The sequence below is a fragment of the Varanus komodoensis genome, unplaced genomic scaffold (genome assembly GCF_004798865.1).
Source record: "Varanus komodoensis strain SLA01 unplaced genomic scaffold, ASM479886v1 scaffold10, whole genome shotgun sequence".
Taxonomy (NCBI): domain Eukaryota; kingdom Metazoa; phylum Chordata; class Lepidosauria; order Squamata; family Varanidae; genus Varanus; species Varanus komodoensis.
In genome coordinates, this window is record NW_025335269.1 from 23173133 (window position 1) to 23188740 (window position 15608).

Sequence of the window (15608 nt, forward strand, 5' to 3'; positions counted from 1 at the left end):
GAGCAAGAGGGAAAGATACATAACCATTCATCTAACCATCACACAGCTACATCAGTTGTGAAATATGAATTGACAGTTGACCACAACTTCCATACGTGAACATCATATGGCCAGAAACATTCATGAGCGTACAACCGTCACATGCCTGTTTCATGGCTCTTCCTAGTTAACATTTTCTGTACAGAAAAAAAAATCTATACAGCTCTAAGAGCTATTTCATACTCTAGCTGCAAGTCTGGATATCCCACAAAGCTTAGACTCAACAAGCAGTCACAAACAATTTTAGCTCCCTGTAAAGTGCACCTCTATGGCATACATGCTGGAAACGCTTTTATTCAATTGCATTTGCACTTTGCATTTATCATCGTAGACCAACTGCAGTGAAATAGTTCGAAAAATAAGCATTATCGTGCTACTATAATGTCCTGTGTTTTTGTAATGCATTGCACCAGTCAGGCATCAGTCCATTTTTTAAAAACAAAACTCAGGCTGCTCAGTATACACCCTTTGCTCACATCCGTACTTCTACTCTAGAGTAAGAGTTCGCCCTTATCAGGAATTCTTAAGCCCTAATGAATGACCTTAAGGCTACAATCCTATACCAAGTTACATGAGAGTAAGCCCCACTTAACTCAATGGGGCTTACCCCTGAGGTTGCACATGCGAGGTGCGTTGCGGTGATTAAACTTCTTACCGTCCCACCCACCCCCAACCCTAAAGCTCTGAAGAAGGAAACGGCTCCCGGCGGCGGATCCCGACAGGGAAGGCTGCTCGCTCGTTCTCGGGTCCTCACCCAGGATCGTCCTTTCGCAGGCAGGCGCGCCCCACCCAGACTGCGACTCTCGACCGGGAGAGCGAGCAGAGGGCCGGGAGAGGAGGGCTCAGCGAGCCGCCCGGCCCACACTCGCGCAGCCAAGCCGGCACGCTGCCGACGCCACCTAGGGGAGGTGGCTGGAAGGCCCCGGGGGCTGTGCGGAGCGAGCGGCCGCCCCCATTGATTGCGTGGGTCCTTTCCCGAGCCTGCCCTCTCCCCTTCTCGAGGGACGCCGGCTTCGGGGAGGGAGCGGAGCGGAGCAGCAGACGCCTCCTCAGCGTGCAGAGGAAGACGCGCAGGCCCCCTTCCTCGCCGCGCTGAGCCCGGCCTCCCGCGCCCCCATACCGTCGCTCACCCTCTTGCCGCCCGTCTCCACGTCCGCCGGAGGGAGGGACAAGCCAGGCCCAGCGAGCCTTGACAGCTGCCAACCGCAAACAGCCGCTCGGCCCACGGGGCGGGGCTTCCCGCGCTCGCCCCGCCCCCCAACGGCGACGGACGGGATCTTCAGGGAGTCTCTCCTGCCTCCCGGCCCAATTTAAATTTGTTAAGTTTGTTACACGCTGCACGCACTCTGTCACACGCTACCAAGGGCGGCACAGATGGGGATTATGGTTTTGAAGTGATTGAAGCGCGGCTTGAATTATCCGAGGCCCACGCAATTTGTGCATTGTGCAAGTCGGTTTTCAAGGAATGGGAACGAGCACAAAGCCCGGCACAGCATACTTAGGGTGCAATCCTCTGCAAGCGTAGACGAACCGGGATCGACAACCCTCAGCATGGGAGTTGTCTGACCTTAAGCTTGCAATGCGCTCCGGTTGGCAATGCTGGCACGTGCTGGGAATTGTAGAACTTTTTGCCCTGCTGTCTAAACTTGTACAGGATTGCTGCCTAAATTGGTAAGGATATTTGTCTTCCTCATTAGTAAAAGAAGCACAAATGATTTTTCCACACAGTTGAGGACTTTATGAAACCTTCCTTCCTTCAAAAAATGTGACCATTGAATGACCATAGCACATGTTATATAAACTACATCATGAATACTAAATAAACATTCCCAAAACCCAAATGAGGGCATTTATTTTGGGTATTTACCATCTTAGTAATATCAGTATGACATGTTACCAGGATTCAGATGAACTCTGCATGGTTTAATCAAGAAATGAAAGCAACAGTTTTTCTTGGTGCAAAAGACAGAGGCATAGTTGTGTTTTTCTGTTTTGATTCAGTAGATGTCACTGTATTCCTGAGATGTTTCTTAAATAGAACAGATTATTTTGTTCATTTAAATAAACCCCATCAGCAGTCTGGACACCAGGAGCAGGCCCATGGACACTAATGCACCTTGAAACACCTTTTTTATGTCCCCCAAGATGTCATACCCATTCCACTTAAAAAACAAAAACACTCGATAAGCATAACTTTCTATGTAATGGGCAATGCAATAGGTTTCTGTTGACAATGTTATGTAGTTGTACAGAACCTCAGATCTCCACTTCTGCAAAATACTCAGTTTTTGAGGCAGGTTAATGGTTCTTTTCCATAAGCCTGTGGTAGCTTGCAGTTAGTTATAGTTAGTAGTAACTGTATATTCTATTCTATTCTGTTCTATATTATATTATAACTATGTTAGTGCCTATAACACTTTCCCTAATTGCCAAATGTGCAGCAGTCCTAAAGATTTGCCTAGTCTGCTATATGCTAATCGTGACTCCATCTTCAGAGTGTAGTGCATATCCCAAGTGGCTCATCCCATGCACGAGAGGGATGTACCATCATGCTTGAAGAAACCTCAAGTTTTGTAGGAGTATAAAAAAGCCTTTAGCAGAGGAAAACAAGTGGCCAGAGCAGTCTTCCCCAATCCAGTGCTTTGCAGATGTGTTGGGCTGTGCATGCCAGCATTCCCCAGCCAACCAGGCTGGTAAAGGCTGGGCTGCAGAATGTTGCCCGGCTATGGGTACCTTCACACATCAGGCCAAATCACCCTGGCAATAGGTGACAGCGGGTTGGTTGTTCTGCAAACAATCCACAGTGCAACTGACAAATGATTAAGTTCATTATGGGCTGTCTGTCCCTTCCCTCCTTCCATGAGCATCCCACAGAATCCTGCGGAAAGACCAGCTTGTCTGGCCTCCCAGCACCACAGTCACGAGATATTCTGTGCCCATAAAGGCTGGACATGTCCCAGGGAATGCAGGCCCCTTTGGACCCTTTTGGAGCAAGCACGCATGCGTGTGTGTGTCCCTGTGGGGTGGGGGGACAAGGGCCCTCTCAAATTGGATATCAATTTTGACAGCTTGAAAAGGGGGTGAGGGTTGACAGGACTCCCATATCTTTTCATAGAGGCATAAGTATTGATATCTTCATGTGTTCCTGTGGGAAAAAGTGTTTCCAGCACAGAGATAGCAATGCAAGTGGATTACATGACATTTTCAGAATTTTAACAGTGTTGGAACACAGTATAAATCTCTCTTATAGGTTTCTTATGGAAGTTCTCTAAGTACTGACTATGCAGGCCTATGAAAAGCAAAGTACTAACATACACACATGGCATTTCATGTGGGTGAGGCTGTGGGATGAAATCTGTAGCATTCCTGACTTCACTGTCTTTCTGTTGGCTTTTCACAGACAAGGCCAGCGTGAGAGTGTAGCTGAGTGCTTATTGGGTCTGTATTGAAGAGGCAAGAACCCTTTCTTAGAAGTTTCATCAAGCTCAAAACTGCCTTTTTTGTTTCAAGTGTTGTTCAGGTATAAGACACATTCTTTGAGGATCTGCCATTTTGCTCACCAGAAAGCTGTGTTCTGAATCGTTTTCTGAATTTGGGGAAATCCACATTGGTTTCCAGCATTAAAAACAGTGCCCTCCCTTGCTGTATAGTAGGCAGCACTTGGATATATTCAGAAAACATTTACACTAGTGTGGACAAAATATTATTCTAGCAGCTCATTTGAATCAGAGGACATTCTATTAAATACTTCTCAAAAGAAAAGGCAGTGACAGAAGTGGGATTATTAAGCATATAAAATCACAGTATGCGCTTCCGCACATCCCCATTTTTAAGCATGACATGGTAGGAAAAGCATTTTAATGTTTTGATTTTTTTTAAAAATCCAGTGTCTTTTGAAAAGAAGAAAGCCAGCTATTCCCAAGCAACTGTGTGGAAAAATTCATGAAATTAATAGAAGAAACAAAGTTTCTTCAAAGAAAGAACAAAGAAACAAGCAAAAAAACAAAAGGACATGAAACTGCCTGTCCTCAAATTCCTCAGTTAACTTTATGACTTTTTGGTTGAATCCTTGTTTCTCCCTGACCATGCATGGCTAGAACTGGGGCATTAGTACAGGGTAGGGCTGATAAGAAAGTGTCATGAGCAGTATTGTGATCAGTAGGTGGTAACCACATTCTCATGGTCACTGAGAGTAGTTACCTATATGCCCACATTAGTTTTTGCTTTACCTATTATTGTGCTTTTGATTTTGCTGTAGGTAGATCTTAAAATCCCAACTATTTTATCCTGGTGTTAGCCCTGGCAGAGTATTAGGACCAGAGGGGTCATTCTGCAAAGCAAGTTCCCACTGAAACCATGTTTTTCTGGTATGGGGTTTACGCTGTCTTTGAAGCTCTCATATCTATGTTAAGATACTCGTACCATGGCTGTTAATGCAGTTCAGAATTAGGTGAAGAAATATTTGTAAAGCAAAGAAGAATTCTAGACAAAATAGGCATGGCATTTGCATTACACAGCGAGGGAAGCAAGAGCTGCTTCCAGGAAAATATCTCTTATTTTTGCCCTCATCAAACCCAGTGACACATCCCTGTTCATGTTAATGCACGAGAGTGTACATATGATAGAGACACATTGGAAGCAGAGCTTTTCCCTTCAACCTGACACCCAGCTGTGTGTGTTTCATTTGGCCCAGTCAGTACCCTTGAACAAATGATTTCCACATTGTGCAGATGAAAGTCTTTGGTTGACTAGCCACAAATTAGAGCACTTTATTGGGACAAGGGTGAGCAACCTAAGATGGGTGCAAAGATCCTGAAGGCATTCTTGGCAGATGAAAGGCATTCTTGGCAAATGAGAGCAGGCATCACTTTGGAAGGTGAGCAGCTGGATCACATCCTGGTGCTGTGGCCAATCTTAATACCGGAAGCAATTCATACCGTTGAATGGCCCTCCTCATCCCTTAGAAGCGTTCTTGCTCAGGGCTCCAGCCTGTCCTGGGAGCCTTGCAGTTCAGGCCTTGGGGCTGAAGGGGGAGACTAAGGAATGGGGAAGGGATAAAAAACATATTTGTCTCTCCACCCAGCTCCTGCAGTGGCCTTCCCTTGCTGTGTCATATTGCACTGGGAGCTACGGAAGTGAGTCTGGATACATATTTGAGCCATCCACTGAAAAGACAATACTATAACTTATATGTTAGTGTTTATTTTTATTCATTTAATTAATGTTTAGCACCAACTAACTTCAAAAAGTGTTACTAATACAAATATTACATTACAAATATTGTGTAGCACACTGTGCTCCATTGAGTCCATGCGGCAGAGGAAAGGGACAGATCAGATACATGTAACTTAAGTGAGTTTTCACAACTTTTATATTCGTCTGAAAAACTGCTAGAATATCTGGCTAACCGGATCTGACTGCCTGCGTGTGAGGGGTGGACACCATCAGACCTGTACAGTGTCCACCTGTTGGACATAGCTACATGCAATACTGTATGGCTAGATATCTCTCTGGATCCCTTAGGCATGTTTCCACTTCAATGTGAAGCTGCAGTCCTAATGATCTTCTGTAAAATGCCGCATGCTTTTCCTTATTTCTAGGGAAATTTTGCCCACCTCCAGACACTTCTCCCCAGCACTCCTGACCATATTATTATTATTATTATAGCAGTAGATGATAATGCATTCTAAAGATGACTTCCTGAGCCACATTGATCAAATCCATGCCTTTACATGCCTGAAGTCAAGTCATGCCGAACTGCATGGCGATGGTGTCAGCTTATATAAGCTAAGATGGGCAAAAATCCAGTAGAGATGTGATTACATAAACCTGGCCAAACATGCTGTCAACATCTTCCAGCTATTCTGACTGATAATCATCCAAGAAAACTGGGCCAGAGAACCTCGTTCTGCTCTGAGAACCTCACCAGATTCAACTGCTGATCCAATATCCAGATTCAAAATTGGAGCCTCAGTCCTGACAGATGCAAGAGATTTTATCCTGGAAGTACCTAAGATGTCCTTGGGGTCAGCATGTAATGGGCTCTGGAAAAACTTAAGAGAGTTCCGCTGGGTGGCAAATAGAAAACTGGATGGAGCAGTGACATGTTGTTTCTTTGCTGCTCTCACTACCTCTAAATATATCTGACTACGGGCACTTGCTAGGACTTAGCTGCCTCCACTAGGAGTTCTCCAAGTGCATTCAAGCTGTCTCCTGTATTGCTTCATTGGAGTATGCCATGAAGCCATACAAGCTCTATGACAGACAGGGTACTCAAGAGCAATTGTACCAACCACCTGGGTCATCTCAGTCAACCAGGGATTTGATCTAGATCACATCTGACCTCCTGAATTAATACTTCATACTCAGTTGTATTGTTGTCCCAAATCTACCTGTACTTCCTTCTAATCCAAAGCAGACTTTCCTGGAAATAACCAATGAAAAATGAAGTAGACAGGCAATACCAACATGTGTATTACCTTGGAATTACACTTCTGACTCAGAACAGTCTCTTCATGTGGTATTAAGGTGCAAAGCTGGATGCTTGGTTTACCATGCCTACAAATTAAATGTGTTTCCAACTGTGGAGTAAGATGTTGTTGATGATGATTAAAATGTATGCATCACTTCCCACCAAAAAAATCCCTCTCTAAGTGTTTAAAGCTTATAGTAAGCCCCAAAATTCCATCCTAAACTCATGCACTTGAAAACAACCCCCTTGGAACTTGCAATGTGGAACTTATTTCCAAAATATGTTTCAGGCTGGAGCATTCGTGTCAGCCTCAGGATGAAATAAATGGTAATAGACTGAGAAGCCAGGGGTCTGCTTTTGGTGTATGGCCTAAAGGCTCTTCATCCCTCTTCTGCACAAAATAGGTTCCAGTGGAAATCTGTGAGATGGAACTTTCAGATAAATGCATTTATGACTGAGGATACGCCTGAGGTTAAGAATGTGCAGGTTCACATAACAGCACACATTCCAGGTCTAGCATTTTTCTTGCCTCAGCCTACTGGTCAGAAGGTCATGTAGTTTGCATGTAAACACTGTGTTTATGCTCCCTCTCCATACTCCCATTCTCGCCATGCGTCCCAGCAAGGAAAAACCCCTTCTTTACTGTATTGCTCCTTATCAGCCTCAGCTGTCTTTTCCTAACTGGCTTGCCAAAGTTTTGAGGTGGGTTCTCTCTCTTAAGATGACACTTTTAGTGCAATTCCCCCCTTCTACTTCCAAGGAATTACCCACTTTCTCCCTATTGCAGAAAGTAACTGGGTGACAGAGGTAGCATTCAGCCAGTAGGAACAAAGCCAGTGTTGATATTTGTGTGTTGCTAGGAAGCTGTGCATAGTAGAGATCAGATGCCTAGAGCAGCCTCTTCCATTGCTGCCCTTTTCACAGGACTCTGTGGCATCTTCCACCAGTAATGGAAAAATGGGTCTGGATGAAGTACAGAAGTCATACAGCAATCCATTGTTTCTCTCAAGGTTTCTAGAAACCAAGTATACCATGCTGAAATTCTGTGGTTGGGTTCAACTGACATGACTGACCAACAATTGTAAAAAACCACTATGGCTTCTTGTTGCCTCCAGACTTAGCCATTGTGACATTGCTTTCTTTATGAAAATAACAAACAAAATAACAAACTCTTAATCAATTGATTAAGAGAAAATGCTGTTTGTGTTTGGTCTGAGACAGTTATATTGCAGTTCACTGCATAAAACAGGACATTGTGGGCAATTAAAACGGGTAAGGGAATTGAACACAAGGGAGACAGCACCATATACATTTCATGTTTATTTCAATAGAGTATGCATAAAATAACTTCCTAATGACATGTGCATTTTGACAATAGAGCTTTTCAAATCTTAATTTAGCTGAACTAGTTGCAAAGCTCACTTCCCTTCCACCCCCACCCCTTTCTTGCAGATACTGGGGTGTGTTGAGTAACTGTGTAATTCAGAAGGAAGTCACTAGGCAATAGTTCCATGCAAGAAGAAGCACAGATTGCTAAAAAATGCATTTATGTTCAGCATAATCAGAATGAGATTGTCAATGAGATGATGAATCAAGAAGGTCACCAAAGACATTAATATTGCTTTCAACAGGTAGTTATTAGCAGATGTGTTCAAGCAACATTTCTCAGTGTAATAAGAGAGCAAAATCCCAGAAACTCTCTATCTGTGTATGGTAGCATAAACATCAGTCACAGCCCTAGTAAAATGATTTCCACACAATTAATCCACAGTGTTACACAAAACTTTAATAAAGGGACCTAAAAGACACTTTTAATCCTGCTACAGGTAGGTCAATCCACCCTTCTATCTTGTATTACTATTAGAAATGGTTGTGGAATGCACTAATCTCCAAAAAAGCAGTTGCAACAGTTGCAGTTTAACTTGTCTCTCAAGTAGTAACTCTTGATGGAGTGCCATTTTTCAAACATTATGTATCAAATGACAAACACAAGCAATGCCCTGCAATCAATGTATTTGTACTGCAAAGGAAAGGAATGGTGTTTAGCAAATCGATTACTCAAATTCACTATACTTGCTTCTACCCAAACATGTACGATTAACCCCTTTTACAGCATCACCAGTGTACATCCCTCTTTATTTTTTATGAAATAGCAAAAGCAGAAATGGAATCTATTCTTCAAAGAGGTCACAGGTCAAAATTTTGGCAGAGATGGAATGTGTTAGAAAGAGGGAAGGAAAGAACATAGTACAAACAACAGCATGAATGGAATGTGAGAATGCAGTTTCATTGGGTTTTGCTTCGCTTTGTTTTGGACTAGGTAAAAGGCTTCATGGGAAAGGTGAGTCTTGAAGAAGTATTTCAAGACTCTTAAGGCTGAAATAGAAGCGGCATCATGTATATTTTAGGAAGGGAATTCCAGGCAGGAATGGGAAAATTATGGAGTTGTTTTACAGAGGAGATATTTGACAGCTGAAGACAGTGCAGTTGGAAGAGGAAATATCATAAGCCATGATTGATATATCAAAAAAATAAGGGAAGAAACAGAGAGTGACGCAAGGCTTCAGAAAACTTAAATATAAGGAATCTCTGCTGGATGAGGAAGGGGATGGAAAACCAGTGTAGAATCTATCATACAGTCTGAACACGAAGGAACGTGAATGATTTGATAGCAGAGGTAGGGGTAAAAGAACTAGAAGCGCAGCAAGTTTTAATGATCATGGCAAGACATGACCTTGGCATAAACCTGAGCTTTCACTGAGGTGATGAAATACAAACCTGTATTTTACCATCTTGTACAGAGAAAAATGTGCATCATTTGTTTCCTCATTTTATCAAGGTTGCTTTGGCAACACTTACTAAAACCTGCTTAGTATGTTATACTAGGAGTCAGTCACTGGTCCAAAGTCACTTAGTGAGCTTCATGGTTGAGTATGGACTAAAACCCACACCTCCCCAATACTAATTCAACACTCCAGTCACTATTAACTTACCCCACAGATGAGTAACTTTTAAGAAATCACTGATGGCCCTTCACACCAGCCTTCCATAGTTCCTATGAGCCAAAATGGCACACAGAGTGCTACGCAACTCTACCTTTCTATTTGAAAAGAAGCACAAGGACCCTAGTGTATCATAGCTATGCACTGGTAGAAAATATATGTCATCACAAAACCCATTAAACAGTTGGCAATAAAACCATTATATAAAGTAAACACACATGCATAATCTCCTAAAATGCAAACTCTAAAACATCAATGAAGGTAGAAATTAAAAGGTAATGCACATTATTATCAGAGTTCTGATCTCCATGTGGTAGCAGTCTGCTATGATTGGGTGCTGACTTATACCATATCCTAACTTCTGCCAGGCAGCTGTGACAACCTGGCACCTGCAGGCAACTCTGATACCAGCTACTGCCACCAAGAGTAAATCAAACCCAAAAACTCTCAGTCACTTGGGAACAACTGGCCAAGGATTCCAACTGAGTTCCTTGTGTGGAACTGCTCTTCAGCTCCCTTGTGTCTTATCATATTACATTACTTTATATTATATTATAATTAAATTTCTAGCCTACTCCATTAGCCATATGGCTTCCTGGGTGGGTTACAGCAATGAAATACAAAACAAAATACAAAACAGAATAATATAGAGATTAAAATACAATATAAAGCAACAATTACTAATAAAAAAAACCAATATAAGATGCACCACAATAATGGGAGCACCACGAGGTTACAAGTTTCGCACAGCATGTTGTATGCAATCTGAACGTATAAGCAGCATCGTGTGACCTGAAACATTGCATGGAAATGGGAATGGGGAAGAAGGCTGATCATACAATAAGCAGTTTAAAAGTAGCAAATCAGTGGCAAAGGACAAACAAAGAAAAGGGGAAAGTCCAGTCCAGCTAGCACAGACCTGAGTAACCCAGTTCCTTGAGAACCATCTATGTCCATGGTAAGGTTTTCCTGGTGCCTGTACCTGGTGTCTGCCCACCCGTTGTTTAGGGGAAAACTACATCTGGACAGCTGTACCACAGAAACCTTGGGCAATCCATCCTGGGCTTGCCTCATGCTTCCTTACTTCCAAGAAAACTTGCTCTTGGCACCTATTCTGGAAGAAAAAAACCCTCCAACACACACATGCTTCCTTTCCCAGTGCAGCATTTCCTCACCTTGTGTGGATGGAGATTTCAGAGGAATCTCTTGTTTCTGTGTCTGCTAACTGCCCAGTTATGGCTTATCTACAGCGTCGTGATGGATTCTAGGAGATACCTATTTTACAGCCACCTAAAAAAGTGCAGCTAAGTTGTGGTGCTTGGTCCCTAGATGGCCTCAGCTGGTTCTTCCCCATTGCAATGCCAGCACCAGGTGACCTGGCCTTTCACTTAAGCGGCAATCAGCTGCTTGCAAAAGGGAGCTTTCTGTCTCTTGGACCTGGGTAAGATGGGGTCAGTAGGGTCTGGGTGAATGGGCCACTCCAGGCTGGCAATAACAGCAGCTATCAATGCTGGGGTGTCTTTTCAGCAAATTCCCTTTGGGAATTTCCTGCACCAGGTCTGGGGCTCAGTGTAAAGTTGTGCTGCTTGTGGAAACAGAATTGGGTTTTGCAAAGGCATGAATGGTATAATGAAATATGGAATTAATGATAAACTGATAACAGAAATAAAAATCAAAAAAGGGTTAATTAAAGCAAATGAATATAATGAAATTTGGGAAGATTTTGTAAAAGCAGTATAGAAGGCAAAGGCTGTAAACCCAATCAAGATTATATGAATTTCTGGAGGGGATATGGGTATAATTGAAGTATATTATATATTATTAATTGCTATAGTATGTGTATGATGGCAATATTGGTCTCCATCAATTTCATTTATTCTTTCATTTGTTCTTTTTTATTTCATTTATTCTTTTTTATTCTTTATTTTCATTTATTCTTTCATTTCATTTCATTTATTCTTTTTTAATTATTGTGTTCTTGTAATGTTATATTATTGTTGATGTGATTGTATTTATGGATTTTTTCCTGTCTAAACAAAATAAAAAAGGGGGAAATTAAAAAAAAAGCTGTGCTGCTTGTGGGAACATGACTATGGATTCAAGGGTTACGGGATGCAGCATAATCATGCTTTACCCACATCCATTCCGTTTCACTGTTCTGCTGACTGCCCTTTCTGGCAGCATATATTGGGTGTTTTACCAGCATCTTTCATGATGATAGCCGTCACTTTATTCTTTTCAGTGCCAGGCGAAAACATTTTTATTTTCCCAATGCTTTAAGATTTGATTGTTTTAATAGACGTTTTATTGCTGTTTGGAAATTTTATTAGGACACTGTGTTTTATTTTATTTTGTCTTATTGTTAAACCATCCTGAGACCATGGTTAAAGATGGTCTAGAAAAGTTTTAAATAAATAATAGTGGTCCTTCTGCCAAATTTTTTGGCTCATCAACCAGCAGCTCTCCAGTACAGGATTCAGTCCTAAGGCTTTGAGCAGAGCAGATCTACTCCCCCAACCCCCAACCCCACACACACATTGCTATATTATTAATGAGCCACAAAACAGACAAACAGTGAAAATTTAACATATAGCAAATTACAACCACTGAACTACAAGCTCACAAAGGAGCATTTGTGCCAATCAAAATATACACATTTCATACTAACTTCATATTAGAATGTGTATCATGTACAACCATGGAACACATCACATTTGTCATTTGATGTGGAAATTAATTCAGTTACACTATAATTTAATTTGAATCTATATAATTAATTGCCAGTGCTTTTGGTGGATGAGTGTTTTATCACAACAGACACAAAGATCAATACATCCAAAGCTCATTCTTGGGTGATTTTTAACACAGTCTTAATATGTAGCTAAAGATATATCTCTAATATAAATAGAAATTAAAATTATGTGCAGTTTGTACATACTTTTTATTTAATACCTGGAACTTTGTAACACATCCATCTATCTTTCTAGAGAGTATAATCAGATTTAGTTTAGAAAATCAAAACAGGCTAAGGGAATGACCCTATAGTTCAGATTTCCATTTGTGAGTTTAGAGATAGTACGCCATCTTTGAAACTGGGAACTGGAGCTCTGATCCCGTACTCCACCCCCATCCCATGTGGCTGCTGTGGAAAGAACTGCACCAGCTGCTCTCCAACATGACCTTGGAAAGGAAAGGGGGCATTTCATGAGAGGGGAGAAGGCTGGACTGGCCAGGATATGAGCTGTCTTAAAAACATTCCTGCCTCCTCCTCTCCTCTTTCATGATATTCCAGTTAGATAGGGAAAAACCCACTCCTCCTCCTCTACTTTGAATGCATGTAAGCCTCTGAGTTATGTGGGTCTAGCCCAAATCTTCTGAATCCATAATGGTGGGAGGAACACCCAGTGATATTTTTAAAACAAAAAAAAGTCATTTAAGAAAATAATAGTGCCAGAGTTAAATGTGGAGGAAAACTGCTTGCTTGCTTATTGCAGTACTGATTCTAAATTACACATAGTAATTTAAGAGTATTTACTATTAAGGACAATGGTTGTGCTCTTCTGGAAATAATTATATCACTAACAGGATGAATCAGCTTTAATATAAGAGATGCAATTTCAGTGTGATTTAAGTCCATGCGCCAGTTCTGTGGCAAGAAGCATCCAAGTGACTGTAGCAGCCAGCAGCTGCTGCAGACACCTACACAGAGCATCATTTCGGTCTTGTCTCCATGTTGCCACCACCCATTCATCTACTTGCTCACCTTCCCTCTTGAAAAAATTGGCTTCTGTTTGGACTCCAATGGAATTTGAAGCAGTAGCAAGTACCTTGCACTTTTAATCCAGGTGCAGCTAAAGACAGTGTGATTCAGCAGGCACCCATGTTGAGAAAGAATCAGAAGGCTTTGTGCAAATACTTGAAATAACTGTTGGAAACTCTAATCACAGCTTGTTATCAGGCTGCTCCATGAGATTCGGCTTCATTTCAACCCACCTATTGGGATCTATAAACTCAAGTTTTATTCTAAGTAAAGCAGATGATAGAAGGCCTTACAAACAAAATGGCCACACTTCCCAACTGGATATTGCAATATAAAGCAGAGACATTTCCAGATCTGTTACATGCGCACTTCTATATCTTAGTTAGAAGATGGTTGAACTCTATCAATTCTGGTCAAGAAACTTGGACATAGTAGATTCCTCCCTCCCCCACCCCCAGATATCCACTGTATATCCACTGTATAATTCCTGAAACTGAATTATTTTGAATTGAGTATGGAAGAATGGTGGTTGCAGTTGCAAAAGCTTCTTTCAGTTGGCCTGGGTGATGACATCACTCATGAGGACAGGAGAAAGAAACTTCATGGGAACAATGGCAGCAACTATGCAAGGTTAGTGAGGCAGAAAATGGATTATTGATGGATTTGCTTTGAGGGCTGGCTCCACAGAATTCATAGAATTCATTTCATAGAATCACAGAACAGTCAAGTTGGAAGTGGCCAAGAGGACTGTTGGTTCCAAACCTCTGCTCAGTGGAGGACTCCAAGTTAAACCATCCCTCTCAGATGGCTATCCAGTTCCATCTTGAATGCCTGTAGTGTAGGAGAGCCCACAACCTCCCTAGGTCATTGGTTCCATTGTCATACTGCCCTGATAGTTAGTAGGTTCTTCCTGATGGTCTGTCAGAAACTGGTTTCCTGTACCTTGAGCCCATTATTCCATGTCTTGCACTCTGGGATGATCAAGCAGAGATCCTGGCCTTCCTCTTTGTGAGAGCCTTTCAAGTACTTGTAGCGTGCTAACATATCTCCCTCAGCCTTCTTTTCTCACGCTAAACATGTCCACTTCTTTCAATCTCTCGTCACAGGGCTTTGTTTCCAGTTTTGAGGCTCTGTTTCCCTATCTTCCTTGGTGCCCTTCTCTGAACCATTTCTAGCTTGTCTATATCTTTCTTTAAATAGTGGTGCCCAGTGGACACAGAACTCATGATGTGGCCCAACCAGTACTGAATAGAGGGGAATGAAAACTTTACATGATTTGGAAGTGATACTTCTATTAATGCAGCCCCAAACAGCATTTGCCCCTTTTGCAGCCGCATCACAATATTGACTCATAGTCAGTGTGTGATCTACAACAGTTCCAAAATTCTTCTAGCTTGCAGTTAGGTTGCATTAGGGTCAGGTTGCTTCAGGTCAGGTTGAGTTGTGTTCCCTTGTGGGCCCCTTCCTTTGTTACTGTACCCTAGCAGGCTTATTATGACTGTAGTGCCAGCAGTTTTAAAAGGTGGCTTGATTCCAGCATCTTGTGCAATTTTACACAATGCTATATTGAGGGCATTGTGAGCAACTGGAAGAATGGCTAGATTCTGTCACCTGGGACTGTGGCCAATATAACAAATTAGGCAGAACCAGGGAATGCATCAGAAGTGGGAGCTCACTGGCTGCTGTCCAAGCATGGCAGATGTTGAAGCAATCCCTGTCATCAGTTGATTTCAAGAATTTTCCCAAGCAGTCCATGGTCAGTATACATATACACATCCTAAAGCTCTTCACTAGATTCTGTAATTTTATAGTCCGTTGCTCTACTGCTTATAACATAGAAATATTAACAAATAAACCTTAGGCTTCCTTACCCTGAAGCCAATGCTCACGCTTTTAGTAATATTAGTAGTGGTTTTAAGCTTTGACTTGTGACATGCCTAGAGAGCTTTGGCTAATGGGCAGTACTGAAATGCTGTCATCATCTGCTCTGAAAAATGTTATTGACGGTGAGCTAGACATCTATTAATAGTAATGCCATATTGCACAGCTCCTTGGACTTCATCTCTCCTCAGCCCCACCCAGCAGAGTTTATGCTCAGCAATGCTGGGAGTTAAAAAAAAAAAAAAGCACATCTGGGCGGGCACCAGGGCTGCTGTAGGGAATGGACAATACGGCAAACAGCGGGCAGGAGAAAGAACGGCCACGCCGCAGACAGGACCGCCCCAACGGTCAAGCGAACCGCCACTTCCCCATGAAGCACGCCAGCCTGACCACGGTCGCTCTGACTGCGCCGCTCTATGGTGAGGGAGCGAGGCGGGGCCGAGGAGTGACGCGC

At 42.4% G+C, this 15608-nt stretch overlaps 1 protein-coding gene across 16 annotated transcripts in view; it reads right to left on the reverse strand.

The window, feature by feature from the left end:
* ANO10 (anoctamin 10) overlaps positions 1-1223 on the reverse strand; it is a 110173-nt gene extending 108950 nt beyond the window's left edge. For 8 of the 16 annotated variants that reach the window (XR_006413463.1, XR_006413464.1, XR_006413462.1 and 5 more), the window contains exon 1: positions 647-679. Coding sequence is in view for 8 of the 16 variants with exons in the window: in XM_044417237.1 (XP_044273172.1) it covers positions 647-662 (16 nt within the window). In the remaining 8 variants the exon portion in view is untranslated. Of the gene's footprint in view, positions 1-646; positions 680-793; positions 1082-1169 lie in introns of those variants that run through there. The other 8 variants (XR_006413467.1, XM_044417294.1, XM_044417302.1 and 5 more) reach the window with 6 other exon arrangements.
* Positions 1224-15608: the final 14385 nt, after the last annotated feature.